The 16,076-nt window shown below is 40.2% G+C and overlaps 1 protein-coding gene across 1 annotated transcript; it reads left to right on the top strand.

The window, feature by feature from the left end:
* Positions 1–545: 545 nt before the first annotated feature.
* LOC140654273 (phospholipid scramblase family member 5-like) lies at positions 546–12,927 on the top strand. The gene is made up of 7 exons (XM_072867419.1): positions 546–558; positions 3,119–3,270; positions 8,449–8,491; positions 9,339–9,559; positions 10,554–10,715; positions 11,773–11,934; positions 12,889–12,927. Exons 1-7 carry the CDS (start codon positions 546–548, stop codon positions 12,925–12,927), a joined length of 792 nt encoding a protein of 263 aa, XP_072723520.1.
* Positions 12,928–16,076: the final 3,149 nt, after the last annotated feature.

Raw genomic sequence — 16,076 nt, 5'->3', positions numbered from 1 at the left:
CGGATGGAAAACTGAGAAATCCAAGGTAGCTTTTCCTGCTCTGTGCATGGGAAATGTTGACTGGGGGCCAGTCATAGGGAAATGTAGGTAATTAGCTCCTCTGTCTTTACTGGATACCCTGAAGAAACAGAAACATAAATATTGAATTATAAAGATAAAATTTGTGTAGTCTCAGAATGTACACATACATTATAAAGCAGAATTTTAGGTCTAATGTGTTCAGTTAGCCAGTGGGTATGTTGAAGTTTTGCCTCTTTGTGTTCACAAAACACTTTTCCCTCTTTCCATTGGTGCAAACGACTTGAAATGAATAATGTTTTTCTTGTTTGTTAGCATCATCTCCCCCTGTTGTCCATCGACATAAAATGCAGTGTTCTGGAACATGAGAAAGGCAATACATTTCCTCCAGTTCTTTGTAAGCTGATATGAAGTAGACAGATACCTTCTGAAGTTTTGTGCATGCTGTGCTCTTTTTTCTTCGCTGCAACAAGAAAAGCCTTTTCTTTTAACCTGGCTTCCTTTGAAGAAGTAACTCAGGAAGCTTCATGGCCTCTCAAGGTAAGTGCATCTATAGTCTGTATTTTTAGATCACGTTAACAGAAAACTACAGTCTTGTATGTTTCCAGCAATCAGCAGTCTGATGAAATGAGAGTTTCAGGCTAAAACCACATCAGCCAAAGCATAGTTGTTTTGGCTTCCTTTAATTTTTCAGCATTCAAGAGGCTCCTAAGGAGACTAAAATCTATACTAGAATGTTATTTGAATAAAATATGTTCCAAAATGTTAGCATCTGCATTCAATCAGCAAATTTAGTGTTTTTATCTTTGTGCTTAAACCTGTCAGTACAGAATGCGTGGGAAGGGCAGGTACTGAGCCAAGGGTACCACTATTTTTGCACACTTCTTTCCTATTCCACTTTGAAAATACCAAATCAACAAATGCTTTTCACTTTCAAAACTGGCCAGAGTCCTGATAACCACATAGGGAAAATAAATATCTGAAGAAAAACTGAATTTAATCAGATTACTCCTATCTGGGTTCATCTTTGTCACATACTGTCTTTTAGCAGCAGCCGGTTGGGTACTCAGGGCTATAGGCAAACATTGCAGCATGCTGATTTAACCAGCCTTCTAAATTCATTTTCTCTTTGCTTTCAAATACTTAAACTAGGAGGACACAAATCTGGTTTTTGTTAACATGAATGGAGCTCCACAGAGGTCACCCTGTTGTGATGTACAGAGGCAGACGTTGGCCCAGAGAGTTTCAGCAATGTCTGTTTATGCTTGCCAAACGTTTACTCCTGTTTGTTGCCCCCATTCTGCATTTACAGCACTAAAAGGTATACAGCAGCAAGCAGGTTTTACAGCATTGTTGTACTCTTGCAATATACTTTTTTTTTTATTTTGCTTATCTTTAGCCACGTAAAAGAGATCTGGTTTTGTATATTTTTAATGCATAGTAGTTAACAAAAGCAGCAAAAGAGTCATGTTGTGTAATGTGGTTTTCATAATGAAGGAACTTCATAATATACTTCTTTTAGGAACAAGTAACTCTACAAATTATGTTTGTACAGAATGCTCACTGTATCATACAGTAACTTTTAAGTTTTCCCATACCATAAATGAAACAGGAAACATCCACAAAAATAGACAAAGTGTCAGACTAGCTCAGATTGTCATCAATATTTAATGTATATACTGTTTGATTTTTGTATAGCTTAAAATTTGACAGGTAGAACTGCAATTTGTTGTCATCTTTTCTCTTTATTATTCAAGAATAACACTAACTCTCGGCCACTTCATGGCACTTCATGTAACGACAAGAGTTACGGCAGTAACAGAACCCTGTGAGGTAAAATGATGCAGAAGAGCGTATAAAATATTTATTATCCAGTTATACATTTTTAAAAGCCAGCCACAAATTCAAAGGGGTTACTACTTCTTCCTGTGGTCTCAGACTTTGAAAGAAAGCAGTGGCTGCAAAGACAAATTAAGATCAAAATATGATTAAACGATGAATCAGCCACAGTGAGTTCAAATAATGCTAAAGGATCTCATTTAAACCCACAACAGCAAAAGAGAGCTTCAGACTTAGAGCCAAAATTCCTTCTGGACCTCAAACCCCATCATGCCTACGTATTGTCACACATGAGATAAAAAGGAGCAGTTTGGGGACTGCTTTACTGCCGAAGCGCAGGAGCTCAGCTTAATACGAGGGTTTGCCATTTATATGCGGAGAGCTTCAGCTTGCTCTTTCTTGTTCCGGCAGAGCCAGTGTTACTGAAGGCTGTGGAAAGATGCTCATACTAAAACCAGTAGGAGTTTGTTGAGAATCAAATAGCTAAAGTGATCACTGCACTGTGGGAGACGGTGCCTGTGCATATGAAGGGGTGTGGGCATACAGGTGCCTGTAGCAGTAAATACTCTCGTTACCTTCACAGCACTAGCCGAGGTAACCATCACTGTGTCCTGAAGGACGTGTTTGCAATAGCAAACCAGAAAACACAGCTTAATGATATCTGATCTTTTCATTAAGATAATAATGAATAATACACTGTAAGAGGCTGTGTAGACTTTGATACCAGGGTTGTAACATCCAGCTTGGGGAATGTGAGATCCCTGGAAAGGTTATCTCTAATTAAGAGAAAATATGCATGCCCTCAAGATGCTAGAAAGCATCTTGCTAGAAGCAAGCCCTCAGCAGCTTGGTGTACATTAGCATGCAGGGCAGCCCACAGGGAGCAGGGCTGAGCAGCCTGTGCTGAGGAGCTTGTGGCCACCCTGTGTGTGAATCCAGACCAGCTCCAGCCCTGTCACACAGACCGAGTGCTCGCAAGCTGTCAGAGTGGATTAGGTGCCCTCCAAGACCACATCTCCTCGTTTAGCTTCATCTGCAGTGATTCCACTTTGCATACTCTAAGGCTGCTTTATCAAGTGAATCAGAGTGCTCGAAGTGTGGGACCATCAGAAGATTCATTTCAGATCCTCGCTCCTGATCTGAACTAAAATGCTGATATAGTCACAGGCAGAATGTGACATTATTGTTCCAGTTTTGATCCAAGTAGCTAGCTGCTGTTCGGCCCTGTTCATTTCTGATTTTTTTTCTTCTTTTCCTGCAGAGTCTCAGGGACAAACCAACCCAATCTTTAAGGATTACCTCCCTGGTTCTTCTGACCTTCCTGAACAGAGTAAGCCTGTTGAACCAACAAGTCTCTGGAAGCAAACATCACACACTGATAACTTGCCACCTGGTCTGGAGTACCTGAACCAGGTCCTGAATCTTTCCGAATGTTAGAATTGTTTTGTTTTCCTCATAGACTTATTTGATACCTTGGGGGATGGGGTTGTTTGGGCTTTTTTCTTGGGGGAGGGGCAGGTGGAGACAGAAAGGCTTTTTTGTTGTTTGACATCACTATGAAATAAGGAGCGTAGGAATGACAAGCCCTTCCTTCATTGTTGCCATTCATTTTTATAAAAATCCATTTGTTGTGCGTGCAGCTCTCCTGGCACCAAAACGATCGTTTTGGTTTTTTCCCTCTAGGACTTTTTCTAGGTCATAGTATTACCCTTCTCGTTGTCCCCCCAGTTTCCTTCCAGCTCCTTAAGAGCCCAACCTCAGGGAAATGCCTATCAAACTCCAGCTGGCCTCAAAAAGACTGAAACAGGCAGTGTGTGAAGGAATTGTCACCTCCTTATAACTCATCCTTTGAGGAACATGAAGGTCTCCTGAGCAAACTCCTTCTGCCAAGGACAGTGCTCTCCAGGTTAGAGGTAAGGTCCTGGGGAGGTAAGCTCCCAAGGTGACAACTTTGTGAGATAAGCCTAGGTGGCTACAAACCCTCACCCACTCTGTGTTAGGTCGTGGGGCAGGAAGGCGTGAAAGCCCGAGAGAGGGAAATGCCTGGAAATGGAAGTGGACGAGTAGGTCACAGGCAGGGGAGGGAAAGGGAATGTTAAAGTCTTCTCAGTCCTACTACTAGATGTGTGGCTGTCCATCTCGCGCTGTGAAACCTCTCAGCTCCTGGAGCTCAGACCAGTGACAGTCTGCAGCTCTGCTCCAGACATTTCATCTCTTCCTGCATTTTTTTACTGGGAGGGTCACTCCCTGCCACCGCTTTGACACTGACTCCAGTTTGCATTTCACATGTGGGTGGATTCTGCCACTCTTATATATGCTGACTAACACTTCATACACCCTGCCTGGTATGGGCAGGGACAGAATCAGGGCTGCAGTGTAGTCAGGTTGTGATTCTGAAACAGACGCTTCTGCTGTGTTTGTGTTTTGGTGCTGGCAAATGTTTATTTCACTCCAGGTCTGTATTTTAGATATACATTTCTGGTAGTTTTGTACAGAAGCAGAAATTGAATGTATTTTATATTTGGAGCTAAGTTACCTAGATAGCTAATGAAACTGGGACACCCTTCAGAAACAATCTTTCATGTGAAGTTATGATTTTCATTTCATGGTGCCCATGCACAAAATGATATGTGTTGTCAATTACATGAGCATTTGCTCACAGACTGGGGGAGCTACATTATTTAGTCTGAAAGTGATTGTGGTAGCAAATACTTGGCAGGTTACATATTCAGCCTCCTGTATGAACATGAATTATACCTCAGATTTACCCATACAATGTGGGCAAGCAAATTCTATTACTCCATTTTATAGAAGCTTTACAACTGACATAAAGACAAAAGAGCAAGTGGCTGTCAGAACTATAACTAGAACTCAAGACCTCATTTGTGCTTGTTCTTGGCCCAATAACCATGTGTCTGTGCTGCAGTTCTCGCTAATTATTTTCAATTTTCTCTGCAGTCTGAGAAGTGGAAAGCATGTGTGCAATGCTGATTATTGGCATATACCCACAGCTAGAAGTTCTATGCGTTGCAGAACATTTTGGTGTGCGATGCTGAAGTCATACTGGCTGTGTGACTAATGAAACAAGCTCATACAGGATAGATTGCAGGAGAAAGGAGATCCGACCAGCAGGTAGAGGGCTGCCTGCAGGATGAATGTGGAATTCACAGCTGCCAGGGTGATCCCTTGAGATTTATCCTGATGGACTAAGAGATTTTCACATAATGAAATTCTCAAATGAGTGAAGATGTTTCTAGCAGAACTGGGAATTTTTGATGCCATCGGGAAGACTGGAATACTGTGTATCCTTCTGGTTGTGGGTGTATTGGGGAAAGGTTGGTCCAAATTTAAATAGGCGCAGACAGGTGCTACTGGAAGGACATGGGGAATAGAGAACCTGCTTTAAAACAAGACTGTGAGTGTTTCATCTTTAGACTAACAAAATGCTACCAGAGAGGGAACTGATAGCTCTCACCCCTAGAAGAGTAAACTACCTGTGGGAAAAAGAGACATTTAATTTACAGAATAATATTACCAGAAGAAATAGAAAGTGGTTGTGAATAAATACAGGATAAAAAATAGAAATGAGGTTCTGGGATTATCTCCAGCAGGAGTGGGGAAGACAGCTGGATAGATTTGAGAAAGCTGAATATATTTCTTAATAAGACCATGACGTGTTTGACTCTGAAACAAGGATCCAAATTTAGTGAATCTCAGAGACATCCCTACAGTCTTATTCTAAACAGCAACTCAAGGACACAGCGTATAGTGTTGGATGACAGGAAAAGAAAATATCTGTCATGTAGGTTAAGGCCAGACAGCAATATTTCACTCTGCAAATACACACCCGGAGTCAGTCAGGCTGAGGAGTGGTTCTCTCCGCAGTTCAAGGTGCAACAGAGAAGGGCAATAAACTACTGCTGCCCTGGCAAACTGATGCCATGCTTTCTATCATTATCACAAAAGTGACACTCTTCCAACAATTTCCTACAAAACAGGTTACCCAAACCTCATTATTATCTTCCAGGTCATAGCCATAGTTCGAGGAATTGGCCAGTGCCCATCAAAATAATCGAGGGAACCTGTGCCCATAGCAGGAATAGACAGACGAGACCTTGGAGAAGAATTTTCCAAGTAGCTCAACAGCATGTTGTGCCACCATTCAGGCTTAACCAATTTTTTAAGAAGCTTCTTAGTTTATACTTGCTTAGACTGATCAGATGTAAATTTAATGCCCACAAAACCATAAGGAATTTTAACACATCTGAGCTCAAGAGGACTCAGACCTTTGTAAACCAAAGGGCTTTAGATGCTTTCAAATGCAAGTACAGAATTCCCTTAATCCACAAGTGCCCCAATAAAAGAGGCATCAGAATAGCTGCCTTGCAGAAACCAGTGAAAGGCAAAACAAGGCTAACAAGTGATACTGCCATGTTGTCTCAACATTGTTTGTACGTTGTTCACAAGAAACCAATACACAGACCAAAATCACTCAAAGCTTTTAACAGTTCAGGCTCATTAATTTTATTTTCCCTGTGAAAGTCTATGTGGGGCAAAGAAATCCATATTAAAATCAATACTAAAATATTAAAATAGCCCTACCATCTTTAACTTGTTTATTCTTTTTTCTGCAGCAGAGCACTTCCCATGAGCTCCAAGAGTTCACATCTCTCATGAAACCTAAACAACAAACAGCAAATATTCTTGGGAGAAAATTTTTAAGTCCAAATATTTTTATTATTCCAATTACTGGCATGCACATTTCAGAGGTTAATGAAAGGGATAAAGAACTTTCTCTTTTACCAGCTTTTCTTTGCAGCTTGAACTAGCTGCAGGAGATGACTAGAACTGACAAATGGCTGCAACAGTTTGAATACGTACCAGGCAAGATTTATCAATTGTAAAATATACAGAGGCTGGAGAGCTGACATGCTGGTCTCTGAAGGTCACTGTGTGCTTTCTGTCTGCAGCTGAGTAATGGCAAAATCCTGTGCCAAGTGTTTGCCCATCAGGAATTTAAGGAAAAGAGATTAGGAAAGCCTAAACTCTCACATAAAACAGGCCTAAAAAGTCACATAAAACTGAAAGGTAGACTGAAATCAAGTCTTGCTGGCTTTATAATACTAATGACTCTTCTCTAAAAAAGAACAATGTCGGAGGGACGATAAGCACAGCAAAGCTGGGTATCATGGTGGAAGTTGTTCTCCTGCATTTGTAACCACCTCACAGAGGAAGACAGTTTCAGCCAGCCGAAGGTTTCTCTGGGGACCTGTTGTTTTGCTCATTCTGGCACTCTGGCGTGACCATTTGCCACATTTAGGGTGCAGAACTCCCGGTGCCTGAGATCAGAGTGTTAAAGCTTGTGTGTGTGTCGTGGATGGAGTGAGAGTGCACTTCACTCGTAAGAGAGAAGTAAAAATATAGTTTATTGATACCGAATAGGGAGTTAACAAAGTTCAATGCGACAGTGTTTTAACAAGATTCGATGGCGAGGTACACTTGATTATTTACTGCATAGAGGACAGGGTCAGACAGAACTGTCAGGGAGACCCTCCAGTTGAGTCATGAGGTTCGGAAAGGATCCCCTTGCTTTCTAAACTCCTTCTCAGAGAGGAGTCTAGGTGCGGCTAGATCCAGTCCTAGTCCCAGACTTGGTCAACGGTTTATGTCTAAAGGATTATAAATGCGCAATCAATCCTTTATATCACTTAGCTAAGATTTCAAAGTTTAGCATGCTATTAGTCACTTACTGAGGATCTGTTGTGGCAAGGAATCTCTCAACCTCGAGGAGTAACCTTGAGAGGTGTCCCTGCTTAAGGGGAGACCCCGGCGTGCAGCCCGCTGCCGTGCAGGAGAGCTCAAAGGGCCCTGGGCTGTCCACTATTTAAGGAGTAAGATGATTGACTTATGGTCATATTTGCATATCAGCAAGAGGTTTAGATCCCTGCTTCAGGCAGCCCTTGGCTACTTTGTTGCCATTTGTCCTCAAGGTCCAGCATAAGCTGGGTGCAGCTATCAGGATGACTCCCACTGATGGTTACTGCTTGTGCAGGGAGCTGGGGGGGAGCACACCGCCACAGCGTGCCGTCATTGGCATCACGCGATAGCCCTGCTGGGCTGCTCCAGCCGGGCCCTTTGGGATGTGGCTACAGCACGTTTTGAGCTTGAGCCCAAACTCATTCACTCCTGCACTGCCGTGGTGCCTAGCACTAACCTTAGCTTTGGGGAAAGTGGCTTCCCCTCTGCCAAGACCAGGAGGGAGGAACAGGAGTGAGAGTGAGGAGAAGAGAACTGCTTCCTACATACTTCTTTCCATTGCCGTTGTCTTCCTCATTCCCCCAGTGAAGATTATTTTTCTTCAAACGTGTGGGTGAATTACATGACCACAGCACCCAATGTCACGCTCTTCAGTCACCATGTCAGAGAGATATCTAAAGTGTAACTTGAGATAGCCCTCAGGCACCCAGCTTGTCCACCTCTGGAAGGAAAGAAATCCTAATAACAGGGAGATGAGCAATAAAAACAGGTGATCACTGGCAGCCCCAGACCTTTCCAACACCCACCATCTTGTTTATTTCTTTTTTTAAACAGCTGGACCGGATAATTATTCATCAGCAAGTGGAACTTCTTGAAGGTATGGTGCAATCCTTGTCATTCTTTAACTGTGCTGGTACACAGATGTCTCCAAAAGGCTTCCAAGTCTTGTCCCTCACTTGAAGTCATTGCAAAGCCTCCTGCTGACCTTGTGTCAGGCCTGTAATGTGGTGTTAGTGTGGTGAAAACTCACTTTCTTTATGCCTGTTCTGCAGCAAACCAATGAGGAGAGAGAGATTACAGTGAGTAATCTCTACACCAGTCCTAAATTCTCTCCCTTAGACACCTCCCTCTCAAAGTTATTAAAGTTTAACCATCTCTCCAATCCATGGAAAAATTTATTGTCTTTAACAATAATTAACATGCTACGAGAAACAAAGCAAATAAAGAAAGGAAGGTCAGAAGACACAAAATGAAGCATAAGAGTTTCTATTTACATAGTTCCTCAGAAGTTCAAAGTACTGAACGAGTATTAAGTTCTGCAAGTAAAACATTTTTTGATGTACTTATCTCATTCAAAATGTTTTTGGCCTGATTCTTGGATACTTTGCTGGGTGAACGTTTTGTCACTGAAGTGGGACAGCCTCATGTTGTTACTTTTCCCAGATGATAAAGTAAGAAAAAGCCCAAACCAAAACTCAGGATCTGAATTCTGTTTTGTCATATGTACTTTAGTGTACAGCAAATCAAAGTCTTTGAACTAAATGTTCCTTCAAAATACAGACCTGACATTATTCTTATTTCCTTATAATTGTGTATTTTCTTTGTGTCTTTATTTCAAAACAATTTTTTAAACAGTCTCTGTTCCATAGATTTTTAGTATATGTACTAATACATATATACTAACTTTATACTAAGGTAATGTTTTACTTGTTTTGCTTTATTAGCCATACTGGGCACAGAGACCTCCAGCAAATACGAGATAAAAAACCATTTGGGACAAAGAGTTTACTTTGCAGTAGAAGAAAATGATTGCTTTGATCGTAACTTGTGTTCGCCTATAAGGTCTTTCACCATAAGGATCGCTGATAACACGGGCCGAGAAGTGATTACAGTGAACAGACCCTTGAGATGCAACAGCTGCTGGTTCCCCTGCTTCCTGCAAGAGGTGAGTGAATCCTAATTGCCTTTTGTCTGAGCATCTTGCTGTATGTCCACAGCATTAATGAAGCCTTGTGCAACCTCTGAGAGGATGGTAGGAAGGAGTTCACACCCAGCTCTCAGCCTGGGCGACTGCGTGGAGGCCTTCGTTTAGAAGTAACGAGGCGCTTTTATGAGTTACCCTCCCAGCATGCCTCCTCCCTTTCATGGGACCTTACTTTCCTGACATCCCAAATAAAGCTTTTGTGTCTGATGATACAGATGTCTCCTCAGTCAGGTAACACCCCAAAACACTGCCTGCCCTGACACAGACTAATGTCTGTTAGGGCTGCAGCTGGAAATCACCCACTGTACTCCCAGAGTGTGAAGGATGGAAAATCCCTGGAGGCCATTAGTGCGTGCGGGTGCGACTGGGAAGCAGCTCTCCAAGGAGGCCAATGCTTCGCTCCATGGCTCTGCCTCTTCAAGGCATATATCTCTGGGAAACTGCAGAACTTGGAAATAAGCTGCTTTGAGTGAAAAATGCAGATCCTATAGAGTATCAGATCTTTTATCCTTATTTTGGACTCTCCTTTATTCAGACATCTTTCTTGTTTTATGAACATGTTTTACAGGTGAACTCATTTACCTACTTTCTCAGTACTGCATCAGGATTTTCAAAAAAAAGGTCCTTTGGTAGCACAGTTACTGTATAAAAAAGCTTATGGGATACTCACTGATTACAATAACAAAAACTTTTCACAGTGTATGGCTTTTATCAAATCTTATATTTCATGTAAGATGTTAGCTTCTGGTGCAGCTTTTGAGCTTCATATTGTCCACTATATTTAAAAACACCATTAGACAGCCTTGTAATATCCAGTTCACAGTTTGGTAAAATTATATATAATTATATTAAATAAATAAAAATTTTGTCATTATATAAACAACAGACTATTATGGACAAATATACTAATATAAAATTAGTTTATAAGATTTTTTTGTTTTCTTTTGTTTGCTAGTTAGAAGTTCAGTCCCCACCAGGTACAATAGCTGGGTACGTTGTACAGAACTGGGACCCTTTTCTGCCAAAGTTTACTATACAGAATGAAAGTAAAGAAGATGTACTAAAAATAGTTGGCCCATATGCAACTTGTGGCTGTTTTGAAGATGTTGACTTCGAGGTATGTTTCTTATGAGTGTTAAGAATTTTAAAGTTTTACTACTTTGAATAAATTTCTCACTCAAAATTCCTGTTATTCTGCCCTTAAAAATACTGTGTACATTGCCATAATTATGGAACAGAAGTACAACAATGTGCACTGGAGTTCCTGACTTGTACACTCAGATTCCTACAGATGTTTTCTGGACAGGACTGACAATTCCTTCAAGGAAATAAGCACGTTGCTAAGTGAAGTCCTGGTCCTCTGCAGTCCATGAGCACTCAGCCATTGATTTTGATAGGCTCAGGGTTTCATCCCACATGCATTCACTGTTACCTGACACATAGTCCCTTGAAGCCTGTGGCATTGAATCTGCTGCCCTCATTACTCTCAGACTGAGAACCATGGGCAGGATTACTGTCCAGTATGTCTACATCCACTTGACAACATTCATCAGGAGAAAGATAATTCTGAGGAGCCATTGAGGTATTTAAGGGATGAGAGGGAGAATGGGAGATGCTCAAAGAAACCCTGGACAGAGTTTTCTGATGTGAACAAAGCACTTTGCCTTACTTAAGGAATCATAAAAGAGCTTCTGTGTTGATCAACTCGTTAGACAAATCAGAAGACTTCAGTGGGTACTGTCCGAAATGTCAATATACTGTGAGAAACATGCAGATGTCTATATAATTGAGAACATATCTGCCAGTTGTAGGGGACAATGGTCCACAGCAATGGTACTTCTGTGACTTGGAGCATATCAGAAACACAAGACAGGAAAAAAAAATCATTGTGAAAGAAGAGCAAAAGTGGTATAAACTTTCACAATTGCTTTCCTCTACTTTTCTGTCAGCTCTGAAGATGCTGATGTTTCCAAACTTGAGACCCTTTCTTGTGTGCCACTCTTGAAAGCAAATCTGACACTAATAGAGCATCTCAATGATAAGAATAAAAGAAGAACTTGACAACTATAGCATACTCTGTGTGTCAGGGCACAGTCATTATTTCTGTGGAGATATAATCAGTGTGTACTTGATTTATTTACATTTATGTGTATTCCTATTTTTTATTTGGGTAGGTAAAAGCTCTCAATGAGATGTCAACGATTGGCAAAATTTCCAAGTACTGGTCTGGATTTGTAAACAATGTCTTTACCAACACTGCCAACTTCGGGATCCAGGTCCCTGTAGATCTTGATGTGAGAATCAAGGCAGTAATGATTGGTGCTTGTTTCCTCATTGTAAGTATGCAAAACCAAGAGGTAGACCTATAGAGGTGGGCAGACTGGGACCAAAGGGGCCTTTGCTATCAGCTGTGGTCCTACAAAGGCATAAGTGCAGTGGAAAGCCAAACCCGCTACCTAAAAGATAAGCTAACTGAAACCCTTTTAATTTTTATGGCTGCTTTTGGTTTTTTTTCTTATTTGCTGAGCATCTTTAGGTTCCTAACATTTTTGTTCATTAAACTGTTTAAATAGTATTCCACATGTAATTCAATATCTTGCATGGCAGGATCAAATATCAAGATACATGTCAAACCTACCAGACTCCCCCAAACCCCTTATCTGTTCTGTTTGAATGGGTATATGAACCAAAACAAAAGCTATGTTATTTCTAATGGTAATTTCAAATGGTGAGTGCCACTTCAATAGTTCTGTCGAGTGTTGCATGCAAGACCTTCAGGTCATATGAAATTTCCTACAAAAATTCCCTTGTGAAGATAATCATAAGAGAAGAATTATATGAAAAGGAGAATACTCACTGCTAGGGGTAAGGATGAAGTTAAGATGCATATTTTCTAGAATTACAAATTGATATTTGCTGTGTATGTCTTTTGCCTACACTAATGTGTTAATATTAACATGCAATGGTTTCAAAATCATCTTTGATACTTACATCAGAGAGTATAAAACAAAAGGACAAAACTACTTAAATTATTCACTGGAAAGTGTTTGCATTAAAAAAGCAACAACAATTCAGATATTTTGCTTTTATTAGGTTAGAAATGTAACTCTCATGACACTTAAGATTTTTGGATTGTGTCCTCCAGAACTCCTGTTGCTCAGTGGCAGAGTAATAGAAAATGATTGACTAATCTAATTACTTTATGTAAAAAAAGCCTACAAGTAAGACTTTTAATAATAATTGTTGCATTTTTGTACCTTCCTTACCGTTCACAGTTTGTTTATTTGTAGGACTTAATGTTCTTTGAAAACTCTTTGGATGGATTATAACAAGATGACAGAAACAATAAAATATGCAGAATGTGTTTCAGTAAGTAAAAATGAAAATAAATTGATCTTCTTGCTTTGAAGACTTACATGTTAGATGCTTTCTAATTCTTTTTCATTTTCTTCCAGAAATCCCTTGAGTTTTGGACATGATTTTGAACTGCACAAATCCTTGTTCCTTATAGGAAAAGAAAAGGAGCTAATGATGATGTTTATTAAAATAGGTCTCATGTAAATAATAATTTCCCACTTACATTTTATGTGTGTTGTAGCTAAACACATACTTTTCACACAGAGCACTGTTGCTTTGGAACAGTGCTATTCTCTTCTTTCTCTTTTGATGTTCCTGCATGGGTAATCATGAAAGATTAGATGAAGGCTTGCAGCGTCACTGATGAAAGTCTATGTTTAGAGAAGCCTTTGATGTTTTGCAAGTGCTGGTACCAGTTACTAACCACATGAGGGTGTGTTCTGGAGGTTTTGCTTTTTCATAATTTTAGAAGTAATTTTCTGATTTGTTATTTAATTAATAGTAACAAACTGAGATTGAAAGTAACAAATATAAAGACATCACCCGATGGGAAGCTCAAGACGTTATCTGTTTCAGTGACTTGAAAGAAGGGAAGCGATGTTTGCTAGTAAATTAATTAAACAAATCTTAAACATTAAGATTTGTTTAATGAGTGGCAGCCAGAAATTAGGCTTCCACTACTAGACTTGGGAATGTAAGCTCTATTCAGAAAATCTGTCTTCCACTGCTTTTATTGAATGCAGGCCATAAGGTTTGATAGATGGTCCTCTATGTGCTAGTGGCGCACAAATCACTTCCCATTTGAACCGTCTAGTGTTAAGAATTCTTGCTCCCATCCACTCAAGACTTTCCTTAAAAGGTTTGTTCCTCTTAATAATATTTGGTGGTTGATAACTTTTCATTCAGCCTTGCCTGAGGCCACCCTCGAACAGAATTTTTCTTTTGCTTTGGCAAGCTCAGATATTTTCTATGATAGGACTATGCAATAAGAGCTTTTTCTATTTCAGATAGCAGTTTCACATAGCTGTTCATTCCTGCAGTCACACCTCATCATATTGTTCCCAAACGTTCCCACCAACAGGCTTTTACTAATACAAGCTTCCTTTGTAGAAACATCCATGATATACATGCAAGACCTAAACAGAAAAATTTTTGTTGCAAAATATTTGCTGTGTGAACTTGCTTATGCTTCTCTTAAAACTCCAGTGAGTCCTCAAGAAGCAAACCATTACCATACAATATTGGTGGTAAAAACAAATGCTATCATAGTCACCGGTCAAGTTTCCAAGGGGAACATTTTACAAATCACTGTGAATGCTGAATTTTTTTAGCATGAACCAGTAATTCAATTCTTGCAAATAACGAACATATCAACGGAAAGGAGAGGAGATAATGAATAATTCATAAAAAAGAAAAAGAGCTAAATTTATCAGGTGATTAATTCTCAACAAATATTTAGACTAATTTTAAATTAATGTTCATGGATATGAATTCAAACACAGTGAAGTCAGGAAGTTGCAACTAATGTTCCCGTAGTGAAATTAACTCAGGAATGCTTATAGATTTAAACAGTATGTTTTAGATTATATACCACACTTAGGTATTTATACAGATTTACATATGTCTTGAAAATAATTGTGGTTAACAAGCTCTGACAATCATCATCTGTTAACCATTTCATTACTGGCTCTCGCTGTGACTCTTAGTGCAATCAGGCTGCAATCCGCAGAAGTTATGAACTCACAGGGAACCATTGCTGTCACCTTTCCCAGGAGGAAGCACGCTGTGCAGTAGCTGTGAGCTTCGTGGGCAAGAAGCTCCCTCGTGTGGAAATTTATAGTTTTGCAGAAGAATACAGATGTCTGATGCCAATTTGCTATTCTCACTAGTTTCACGTTGGTGTCATTCTATTAAATTCAGTCCTTTCACTCCTGACTTACTCTAATGCAGATTGAGAAGGAGAGCCAGATTTTTATACCAACTTATCTCTTTGCCATCTTAGACAGAAGTGACTATTATTGTAGCCAACAGTCTTGGGTCTCACGCAAAATCACGTTCCTGCACTGTTGTTGAGTTGTGTGTGTCCGAACGCCTGGCTGAATGCAGTGCCAGGTGAGATCAGCAGGCTCCCTTGCTGTCTGCCACTCTTCCTCCGCAATTTCCAGCCTTCTTATGACCCTTAACAAGCCAAAGACATCTTTGAAGCAAATGTGTCCAACCACCATTGGTGTCAATACAAAATAGGATCTTATTTACCTGCAGGGCTGAATTCAGCTGTGAGTGTCCACATATATACCTTGTAGGTAAGCAATAAACGCATATTTTTTTTATATATTGCAACCAGATGATAGTACTGTATTTCTTGCACTTAGTGACTTTGTTGCTGTTTAGTGTGTTAGTACAACTTTTTTTTTTTTTAAGTGTCATGCTTGCATATGTGTATGAGTATGTTTGAACGCCTCTGTTTATACCCACCAGCAGCTTCTGGGACATACAGGAACAGGTTCGGTCCCTGGATAAAACAAAGTGCAGGGGCTGGGATAGCCCTTGCTGGCTAGAACTTCCTCAGGAGCCTGCTTGACCTTGGTCCCACCCTTCAACATCCTGGTAGAAATTCAGTGCCAATGCCAGCACTTTTTCAAGTGGAAGCTTTTTCATCTAAACCACAGCTGCCATAGGAGGGCAGGTATTTATCCTCAGCAAAGATGATGGAGTTCTGCGTGATATTACTAAAGAAAAGCTAACATGTACTAAGATTTTGGAAACCTGCAGCTCTAACTAGTAATTCTTTCTTATTAATAGCAATGTGTTTCACATTATGGGAGTTACGTATGCTCTTTACAAATCTCACCTTTCATGATTCCCCCACTAGGAGTGGCTCTCCAAAGGCGAATTCAATATTCCCCAAAGGAGGACAGATATCTTCTAAAGCAGATTCATGTCCTGAACATCATCTAGAAAGAAGCATGATTGTTCTAATGAAACAGAAATGTTACTTAATCCAGCCAAGCAAATACTTTCACACTTGATCACTAGCCAAATCGTAAAGCTGTGTAGTACATAATTCTTGTATTCAGTAGATGGCAGCAAGAGTTCATTATTACAATATTTAGCTTTCCAC

The sequence above is a fragment of the Ciconia boyciana genome, chromosome 7 (genome assembly GCF_034638445.1).
Source record: "Ciconia boyciana chromosome 7, ASM3463844v1, whole genome shotgun sequence".
Lineage (NCBI taxonomy): Eukaryota > Metazoa > Chordata > Aves > Ciconiiformes > Ciconiidae > Ciconia > Ciconia boyciana.
This window is presented reverse-complemented; position numbering and strand designations above follow the sequence as displayed.